The following is an 11,320-nucleotide window of genomic DNA, read 5'->3' as shown; positions in this document are numbered from 1 at the left end:
TTACAGAGCATCAGTAGCAGACATATCTCAATATCAACTGTTCAAAGGACATTATTGTGTATTTCAGCCACCTTCAGCATTGTTTTACAATGTAGAAAGAAATAAACATCAGGAAAGACCATGGAATTAGAAGATGTGTCCAAACCTTTGATTGGTAGTGTACATACATATATATATATATATATATATATATATATATATATATATATATATATATATTGGTAACTTTTTGCCTCCAGAATGTTTATTTTTTCGCGGCAAGAAAACTGATTTGGAACGCTAGTTGCGTCACTAATAAACGTTATTACTATGGAAACTAGTAGTAAGAACGCAAGGGATTAATAATAAAAAGCGCGCTGGAGGCGTCACCGTTTCCCACCATCGAACGTGCCGAGGTGGGAAACTACGTCATTACAACTGCCAAATTACCTCTTACAATACACCATTGCTTGCTATGGTGTATTTAGTAATTTTCAAGTTGTAATAACGTAATTTCCCACCTCGGCACGTTCGACATGCAAAGTGGAAAAAACATCTTTCGTTTGCTCCGCCAGATAACTGAGTACAGCTGGTACTGTTCTACTGTAGTAAACTACAAATATTTATACAATATTTTACTAAATTTTGAGAAGACTATCCCATGTTGACGAATTTCAAGTTGTAGGTGCCTTTCGGTGGCTTTTACCAGTTGTAGTCGGGAAATTACAAGTTGCAACTTCTCCTCGAAAACAGCCCTGCAAGCAGCAACTTCTCGAACACAGCAAGATAAATAGGCTAAGATACATTTTACTATAAATACACATTCAGAACTTTGGCTAAGCTTGTCTGTGTTTTGATTTATTATTGTTGTTGTTATTTTTTGGATTCGCTGCAAATGTCAAAATGAGCCTGTCGTTAAGGTAATACTGGTTTCCTATAGCTGGCTAAAAAACAGACACTATAGCTTGTCATTCATTCATTCATTTATTTATTTAGCTAGATAGCAAACTTTTAGATAAAAGTGTCCAATTTTCTTAAACGGCTAGATTTCCCTTGCAAGCTTAAAAGCTGTTTTCTGTGGTTATAATCTTTTTATAATTACTAAGAGACAAGCTAGGCTAAATAGTATAATACAGATGTTATTAAGACATTTCACCTGCAACGTATCTTGATGAAAAATGAATGTTGAGTTTCCTCACTGACTTTAGGGCGGATCTTTCTGCTGACAAGAATAAAAAAAAGAGGAGAGAACTAACCGATGAACAGAAAGATGAGATTAAAGAAGCATTCGAACTCTTTGACACCGATAAGGATAAAGAAATAGATTATCATGAACTGAAGGTAATCATTTCAAGCTTGTCAGTTATGTGCTTTTTTCATGTTCTCTCTCTCTCTCTCTCTCTCTCTCTCTGTCTCTGTCTCGCATGCATTCTCACACATTTACTAGCTGACTTGCTGTGTTTGATATTTTTTTTGTGAAGGTGGCCATGAGAGCGCTTGGTTTTGAGGTGAAGAAAGTTGATGTTATGTCGATCTTAAAAGACTTCGACCGAGGAGGCAGTGGAAAAATAACTTATGATATTTTCAAAGAAGTTGGTATGTAACTCTTAAACTTCATCTGGGATTAAATATTTCCTCTTTAAATATACACTGCTCAAAAAATTAAAAGAACACTTAGAAAACACATCAGATCTCAATGGGGAAAAATATCATGCTGGAAATCTATACTGATATGGACTGAGTAATGTGTTGGGAACGAAAGGATGCCACATTGTTTGATGGAAATGAAAATGATCAACCTACAGAGAGCTGAATTCAACGACATCCTGATCTGGACCAGGGCATCACTGAGCTCCTGGACAGTCTGAGGTGCAACCTGGTGGTGTCGGATGGACTGAAACATAAAGTCCCAGGGGTGTTCTATTGGATTTAGTCACATATGCTCAGGGTGAACCTGCTCTCAGCTGTGAAAAGCACAGGGTGCCAGTGCCAATGGCAAATTCCAATTGAGCTCCACGGTGCCAGGCAGTGAGCACAGGGCCCATTAGAGGACGTTGGGCCCTCAGGCCACCCTCATGAAGTCTGTTTCTGATTGTGTGGTCAGAGACATTCACAGCAGTGGCTTGCTGGAGGTCATTTTGTAGGGCTCTGGCAGTGCTCATCCTATTCCTCCTTGTACAAAGGAGCAGATACCGGTCCTGCTGATGGGTTAAGGACCTTCTACGGCCCTGTCCAGCTCTCCTAGCATAACTGCCTGTCTCCTGGAATCTCCTCCATGTTCCTGAGACTCTGCTGGGAGACACAGCAAATCTTCTGGCAATGGCATGTATTGATGTGCCATCCTGGAGAAGTTGGCCTGCCTGTGCAAGCTCTGTAGAGACCAGGTATTGCTTCATGCTACCACTAGTTACACTGACTCTAGCCAAATGCAAAACTAGTGAAAAAGTCAGAAAATATGAGTAGGGAAAAAATGTCAGTGGCCTCCACCTGTAAAACCATTCCTGTTTTGGGGGTCATCTCATTGTTGCCCATATAGTGCACCTGTTGTTAATTTCATTAACACCAAAGCAGCTAAAACTGATTGACAAACACTGATTGTGTATTTAGATGAAATTTAAAATGATGGTAGATAGGGCTGCAACTATTATTTTTAAAATATTCTGGGTATTGATAAATCTAATTAAATTGGAAAATCTAAAAATGTATTTATTTATTTCAGTCAAGCAATATAAATTGATTAGAATACATAAGACATGTAATACCATGAAATGTATTACTCAGCATATCAAGTGTTCAGTGCATTAGTGCATTTTTGAAAACTTGCTAATGTTGCTCCAAATCATTATTTATATTTCTGTTTTGCATTACTGACCAAAACTGCAAAACATTTAACTTACAGTTTATCTAAAGAAAGTTTATTTATAAGAAGAAATTTATTTAATTAAATTTTATCTGGTTCAAAAAAAAGGCTTTTTTTAAAGGAATCATCTAAAATAATCTTAAAATAGATTCATCCATTAATTACATTTTTATTCAATCAAGTAGATGGATTTAAATTAAAATCACTTATTTTTAAGGTTAAAATATATTAAAGTTTTTTTGAAGCATTTCAATTAACATGTACAAATTCAGAATAAAGACAAAATAAATATCCATGGCTGTCTTGATAACTGAAATACTCCAATGGTAAATTAATTTGCATGCCACCTGTTCTGGTGTGCAGAAATCAAATAATCACTCTTTACAACCATGGAGAGCAGAAAAACAACTCAGAAAGCACAAAGCATCAAAACAACAGGTAGCTACAACTGCAGAAGACCACATCAGGTTCCACTCCTGCTACTCACAAAGCATGAACAGTTGCTTAAATTAAGAAAGTGATACATTCAGGCCGAAGTTATGCTGTACGCTGTAAAAGTAAAAATGGTTCAGGAATGGTTTGATGAGCACAGCAACGAGTTTGAGGTGTTGACTTGGGCTCCAGATTCCCCAGATCTTAATCCAATCGAGCATCTGTGGGATGCTGAACAAACAAGTCCAATCTATGGAGGCCCCACCTCGCAAGTTACAGGACTTAAACATCTTGGTGCCAGATACCACAGCACACCTTCAAGGATCTAGTGGAGTCCATGCCTTGATGGGTCAGAGCTGTTTTCGGCAACAAAAAGGAGGACAAACAATAATAGACAGGTGGTCATAATGTTATGGGTGATCTGTGTATTTGACAACAGTTTGAGCAGCAGCCCCACTGATATCTGGATTAGGCATTATTTAAACCAAAAACTGTCAAAATATTTGGATATGCATATTTTCTCTTATAGTGACCGACAGGATATTGGATCGAGACCCAAAAGAAGAAGTTCTGAAGGCATTTAAACTGTTTGATGATGATGACTCGGGGAAGATCAGCCTGAAGAACCTGCGCCGTGTGGCCAGAGAGCTAGGAGAAGATATGAGTGATGAAGAGCTGAGGGCTATGATTGATGAGTTTGACACAGATGGAGATGGTGAGAGTAAGTACAAGATGGATGACTGTTATACCACTTTATCTGAAAACAAATCCTGTTTGTGGCTTTCCATACATTTTTACCATCCTGACAGGCTAGCTTTATAATATGTGATGAACATCATTCACTGTCTAAAATTGTTTGATTAATAATAAATAATATTGTAGCCACAGAATGTACTAATCTCTTCCTTAATTAGATTTGTTTTGACATGTGAACACCTCACCCATTCTCAAATTGATGCCAGCCAACCAACCAAACCCTTGTCTGAAGGTTTTTCGCAGTGCTACCACAGAGAATGATGCATACAAAATACTAAATTTACTTCAACACACTAAACAACTCCCTGCAGAACAAATTGCTTGTGTTTAAAAGCATGTAGATTAAACTGCATTAGACACGTTTCTTTTTCTGTAAATTTTTCTATATCCTGAAATAGAATAAATAAAGAAAAAATTGTGATTCAAATAATTGAATAGCTTTATAATTATTTAAGCATCTGAGAGGTTCAACTTTACTATAAACTAATGTTTGCTTCTTCTTTTTTTTAACTGGTTACTTATGGATATATTCCATGTTTACTTTAACATCTAACACTGTGTGAGCAATCTACCTCTATAGGGCTATTCACACTTGAAATTGTTATCCCTGGGTCATCCTAAACCCCGGATAAACGGAATCCTGGGGTTTGATCTGTAATCACGTTTCACACTGCTCATACTATACCTGGGGTTAACTGTTAATCCTGGGTATTCATTAACAGACGTTTCACACGTAACATTCCTAAACCCTGAGTTAACGTTCTTATTTACATATTTGCAGTGTCATTGTCACTTACAGATAACCCAGGATTCTGTTTTTCTGAGGTTTAGGATGACCCAGGGTTAACAATTCAGGTGTAAAAGGCCCTTATGAGAACCAATATGAAGTGACTATTAGTGCACAAACCACCAAATTTCTTACGTAGTAATTTAATATGTGAAGAAGGAGTTGCAGTGTAATACTAACCAAACTAACTAAATTTAAAAAATAAAATCCTGTTGCAGACCTGGAGCCAGTGGTCTAAGTATGAAAACAGTCTTAATTATTTTACTCTTAAGTATTTTCTGTCGATGTAGTGATAATGGAAGTATTAATGCGCTATTACTCCACCTTTAGGCACAATTTTTCCCCCTCATTATTATGTATGACAAAATTATTTGTTCATGGTTTTGGAACTTTGTATCTATAAGCTAACTTTGTATCTGCTACTTTGTAACATTGGACTGATTTTCCTTCCTAATGTTTTTTTTTCTTTTAGTTAGTCAAGACGAGTTCCTCTCTATTATGACCGGAGATTCCTGAGTTTACAGCATGGTCAAGTCTTATTAAATATCCTATAACATATGGACAACAGCCATGATATGGCTTGATGGTTAGAAAAGACACTTACAAATATAATCACTCATGTGTTCACTATATAAAGCTTCATTTGACTGCTTTAATGAGGTACTAGATTTCTCTTACACAAGACATTAATTGTACTACTAAATGTTGAATATAATTAAGCATTGCATTGTGGTATGACTACTACTGACCGTCCACTAATCAGTCAGTTAATGTTTATCTGTATAAAAGTTTAATTACTGTAGTTTGGTGCATTACTGTTGAAGTTGTGTACTAACTCTCATGTATGGGCATATTTACTTATAAACCAGAGGTTATATACAGTACTACAGTTTAGTTTTTTATGTTCAAAACTTTACATGATTCTAACACACTTAAATGAACTTAAAAATGAAAATAATTAAAAGTATGTTCAATTTGCTGGAACTGCCACAATAATGCTCCACTCACAGCAGTACTTCAGCACTAAAACTCAAGAGATATATTATAAATACTTGACATAGTAACAAAGACTGGTGTCCAGTTGATTTTATTAACTGGAAGGATACATGACAAAGTAATGACAAGGCAGCGTACACACACATCCCTTAGGTATTTTATGTGTAGAAAATGCATGTACTGACATGTTTTGGGTGGTAAGACAAAACCCCACTTGGGCACAGGTAAAGTGTGTGAAACTGTGGCGTCAATGCAATTTATGCCGTTCCTCTCAGGAAGTTTGTATTTTTGCTACAAACAAAGACATTTTGGTTTGAGATCAAAAGATGAATATTGATAAATCAGATGTTAGATGTTAAACAACTTGTAATGTGGCACCTTTTTTAAGACATGCATTTTCAAGTGATCAAAAAATCTAGAAATATTATTGATTGATTGGATATTATTGACAGGTTGCCTTAGGATTGCTCTATTAGACTGATTGTTTAAACAATTAATAGCTCTGAAGCTCTAGTCTTGGTTTGAGCCTGTGAGGGTTTTGCTTGTGATGTCTGCATTTGTTGTAACGATAAACCAATGATAAATGATAAACCAAAAGAGAGGGAGGATCCTCAGTGGGAGGATAGACTGCCATTTTGAAGCTGAGACTGAAGGGGAAATTAAACATAGACATTGCACAAGCTTTGGTTACAGCCAATAAACCAATTTGGAATGTCCATAAAAAGAAAAAAAAACACTGCTGTACTACCAACTAGGCACTGAAATCTAATGAAAAGAAGAGCAGTTGATGTCAGAAACTTTGTAAAAAGCTGTGATGAAAAATGCAAACCCATCAGTGTGTGACATCGCCAACAACTTTCACAGGGCAGGGATGAAAGTATTACAATCCACTGTCTGAGGAAGACTTTAAGAACAGAAATATAGAGGGCACAATAGGTTTTGATCCAAAACTAAAACTCTACGAAAGTCATGCAAAATGTGGAGAAATAAAGGATCTGGTCTTGATCCAAAACATACAAGCTCATGATTTAAGCATGGTAGAGGTAGCTTCATGGCTTGCATGCTACTTCAAAAATTGGCTCACTCATCTTACTTGATGATGTAACTCATCCTGGTAAAAGCAGAATTAATTTAGAATAAATCATTTCTTATTCATATAAGGGAAACACTTGAAAATGGTTGTAGGCAGATGGAACAGATGATGTTCTCAACAAAGAAATTTATGTGTTCCTTGACATATGCATTGTATGCAGCTCTAACATTTGCATAAGTCTAATGTGTCTCTTGTCTCTTGATATTTGTCAAACTGGTGAAATGTAGGAAGAGTTGAGAATAGAAAGGACATGGTTGAAGTCACCAGAGATTGCCAAATTTCACTATCAACTTGTCAAAAACAATGTACCCAGCATACATCCTGATTTTAGAGTTCTGTGATTGTTCAATGTCAAATAACACAAAACACACTAAAGCAGCAACCCTGAGCTGCACTAAAACAACAAACAAAAAAATAGACTAAATTATCAGACAGTCTGTTTAGCCTGCTTGTCTGCTCCCTGGCTTTGGCTTTGTATGGTCTCTGGATTGGATTGCTCAGGATTTACTAGGCCTATTCTCTATGTGCAGTGCTTCAAGAAATGAGAACAGCACATCATCCCATCCTAATAGGCCAGCCTTGCCCTCAAAAGAGCTCCAATTATCTATGAAGCCCACATTGTTTTCAGAGCACCACCTGGACATCCAGCAGTTCAGTGACCATAACCTGCTATAAGCTATATTGCTACACCACTTTTGGATGGGGCCAAAGCATATTTCTGCATCAAGCATTCTTCAATAGTTCACATACATTCTTCAATAATTAAAATACTCTATAATATTACTCCTAGTAACCTCTGACTGATGAAGGTTATTAGCTCTTGCATGAATAACTACTTTTGAGAACCTATGCCTGCCTAAGACCTGAAGATTACCTGCTATGTCTGGTACCCTGCTCCCGGTATAAAACTAACTGGTGCTGCTGGAGCCCCTAAAGGCCTAGCTAATTTTACATGCTTTAAGATAGAGTCTCCTAAAACCAGAGCTCTTTCAGGTTTCTTATCAGGTGCTACACTGAAGACAGCAAACATGTTAGACATTAAAACCTTGTGCTCCTGTGTAGGAGCCTTGGCATTAGCGTTTGTTTTGCAACTACGCCACCAAGTCATCACCCATTCGCCCTACTGTGAGAGCTCTAATGGCGGACTTGGGGGATTACTAACTCCATCTAATCCATCCAGATTTTCCCATACAGAGACTACAATGCTCTCACTATTGCTAACCCTCTCTAGTGTCTGGATACACACATTTAATGCTGCAGTCAGAGAGCTAACTAACATACACTTATCACAAGTAAAATGACTGCTAATGACAGAGGACAAATTACTAAACATCCTGCAGCTAATGCACTGGACAAGCTGAATGTTTGCCATACCGGATTATGTACTTGTATACTGAAAATGGGCTGAATAATAAGAAGATCCAAAGTGGGTTTCCTCCTCTTACTGTCTTTAAACTAAAAATAAAAGCATCCTCCAAAAAATTAACTTCAACAGCCGAGTGAAAAATATAACAAACGAAAGTGGCAGCACAAAATTATTGATGAGAAGAGGGAAAATCAATCTAATTTAAATGCCAAAATGGCCAAAGAACTTAATGCAAATTAAAACCTTCTTCACTTGCATCCACCTTCGCATCTGTGAATTCTGGACTAACTGAAGCTTGTTTATACACATAATGGAACATATTGTATATAATATATTATATATATTATATATAATATGAGCTTTAAATGCAAGACTAGAGCCAATAAGCAAAGGTCATTTATTGTTCCACATAATGAAACAGAAAGGCCATCCAGAGTTACAACCCGAATTACGGAAATGTTGAGACATTTTTTAAAATTTGAATAAAATGAAAACTAAAAGAATTTCAAATCACATGAGCCAATATTTTATTCACAATAGAACATAGATAACAACAAATGTTTAACCGTTAAAATTTTACAATTTTATACACAAAATGAGCTCATTTCAAATTTGATGCCTGCTACAGGTCTCAAAATAGTTGTGATGGGGGCATGTTTACAATAGTGTAGCATCTCCTCTTCTTCTCAAAACAGTTTGAAGACGTCTGGGCATCGAGGTTATGAGTTTCTGGAGTTTTGGTGTTGGAATTTGGTCCCATTCTTGCCTGATAGGTTTCAAGCTGCTGAAGAGTTCATGGTCGTCTTTGATGTATTTTTCGTTTAATGATGCACCAAGTGTTCTCTATAGGTGAAAGATCTGGACTGCAGGCAGGTCAATTCAACACCCGACTAAGAAGCCATGCTGTTGTAATAGCTGCAATATGTAGTTTTGCATTGTCCTGCTGAAATACACAAGGCCTTCCCTGAAATAGACGTCATCTGGAGGGGAGCATGTGTTGCTCAAAAACTTTTATATACCTTTCAGCATTCATAGTGCCTTCCAAAACATGAAAGCTGCCCATACCGTATACACTTATGCACCCCCATACCATCAGAGATGCTGACTTTTGAACTCAACGCTGATAACACACTGGAAGATCTCCCTCCTCTTTAGCCTGAACATAGAACACTTTTCACTTTGAAATTTCAAATGAGCCTTTGCCCACAGGACATGCTGGCACTTTTGGACCATGTTCACATATGGCTTCCTTTTTGCATGATAGAGCTTTAGTTGGCATCTGCAGATGGCACGGCAGATTGTGTTTACCGACAGTGGTTTCTGGAAGTATTCCTGGGCCCATTTAGTAATGTCAATGACAGAATCATGCCGATGAGTGATGCAGTGTCGTCTGAGGGCCCGAAGACCACAGGAATCCAACAAAGGTCCTCGGCCTTGTCCCTTATGCACAGAGATTTCTCCAGTTTCTCTGAATCTTTTGATTATGTTATGCACTGTAGATGATGGGATTTGCAAAGCCTTTGCAATTTGACATTAAGGAACGTTGTTTTTAAAGTATTCCACAAACTTTTTACGCACTCTTTCGCACTCTGCCCATCTTTACTTCTGAGAGACTCTGCCTCTCTAAGATATCCATTTTATAGCTAATCATGTTATAGACCTGATGTCAATTAACGTATTTAGTTCTCCCAGCTGAATCTTTTCATAATTTCTTGCTTTTTCAGCCCTTTGTTGCCCCCGTGACAACTTTTTTGAGACCTGTAGCCTGTTGCAAAATTAAATTCCTGTCTTGTAAGTGCATAAACAAGTTCCAATTAGTCCATAATACAGTAGCCAGAGTCCTAACCAGAAGAAGTGACCACATGAGCTATTTTATTAACAATGTATTGGATCCAAATCAAATAAAATACTACTATGAACCTGTGAGCACTGAATAGTAACATTCACCACAGTACTTGAGCAAATGTCTGGTCTTTTATGATTCACCACAGCTACTTTAAAATCAAAAGGTCCAGACTCTTTCTTGGTACCTTGACTAGCGAAGGCTACAGTTATTGGCAGTACTTTCTCTTGTAAAGCACCACAATTATGAAACAGCCTTTGAATTATTGCTTGGGACTCATTCATAATGTTTGGGCTGAATGCATATTTGTTTAGCCAAGCTTTTTATTAACAGTTGTTTTCCTGTTTTCTGTTGGCTCAAGGGCATAGAGTGTTAAGATGAATTGGACTTTGTCCTTCACCTGTCTAATATGTTTGGGCTCCTCCATGCTCTGAACCTGAACAAACCCACAAAACTTTGCTTACAACAGGTTACAAGGAAATTGAATGGGGTGAACTGTCCCCTAAAGCTCAAAGTTTGAAGACCAAGCTTCACCAGTGAGAATGCTCAGTGCCTTTCTCTCATCTTGGCTGTATAGAAGTCATCAAAAGTTGAAAGGAGAAGCACTTTTTACCTTACCAATCATTTGGTGTAATTCATTCATTTGTTGAAAGTGTCTCTGCACATTACCTTCATTGTTTCTTATGGATGTGTGGGCCTAAGCCCATTTGTCAGAAAACAAAATATTTTTGAACTACTGCAATATTGGTTATCTTAAAAGAAATCTACATTAGTGTTAAAGCAGGTGCTTGGAGTTTTTTTTCCCCTGACACTAATGTTAACACAATACAAGCCATAAACACTTTATTTCTGAAATTCCTGGACAGCACTTGTTTTACATATTTTTTTTACTTGTTTTCTGAGATTTCTGAAGTATTGCTCATTGATATTGGTCTTTATAAATCAGCTATGTGATAACTCTTCATACCTCTAGTCTTTCTTCCCTTACAAAAATGTGAACACAGTACAAGCAATTTTTTTATTGTAAAGGTTTATTTAAAACGAATAAAAATTGTTTCTAATTTTTATAGATCTTATAGAAGCCTCACTAAATCTATTCAAATTGACAACATAAAATAAGTCAAAAATAGAATTTATTTATTATTATTATTTATATTGCCAACCATAGAGTATTTTTTTGTAACGATATGACTAAATCATGGACCACT

General features: G+C 36.8%; 1 protein-coding gene across 1 annotated transcript; it reads left to right on the top strand.

Annotated features, from left to right (window-relative positions):
- The first annotated feature begins 559 nt into the window (after positions 1-559).
- Positions 560-11,176, top strand: cetn3 (centrin 3). Its single transcript, XM_058411777.1, has 5 exons — positions 560-899; positions 1,188-1,320; positions 1,461-1,575; positions 3,801-3,992; positions 5,287-11,176. Exons 1-5 carry the CDS (start codon positions 883-885, stop codon positions 5,328-5,330), a joined length of 501 nt encoding a protein of 166 aa, XP_058267760.1. The 5' UTR covers positions 560-882; the 3' UTR covers positions 5,331-11,176.
- Positions 11,177-11,320: the final 144 nt, after the last annotated feature.

Source organism: Hemibagrus wyckioides, linkage group LG16, assembly GCF_019097595.1.
Source record: "Hemibagrus wyckioides isolate EC202008001 linkage group LG16, SWU_Hwy_1.0, whole genome shotgun sequence".
In the NCBI taxonomy this organism is placed as follows: Eukaryota; Metazoa; Chordata; class Actinopteri; order Siluriformes; family Bagridae; genus Hemibagrus; species Hemibagrus wyckioides.
The sequence above is the reverse complement of the archived record's forward strand: the minus strand, read 5'-3'. Positions and strand labels throughout refer to the sequence as shown.

Bases quoted from the DNA above. Each gene is read 5' to 3' on its own strand.
- cetn3 (XM_058411777.1), top strand. The intron at 1,321-1,460 runs GTAATCATTTCA...TTTTTTGTGAAG, and splicing joins TAGATTATCATGAACTGAAG to GTGGCCATGAGAGCGCTTGG. The intron at 3,993-5,286 runs GTAAGTACAAGA...TTTTTCTTTTAG, and splicing joins CACAGATGGAGATGGTGAGA to TTAGTCAAGACGAGTTCCTC.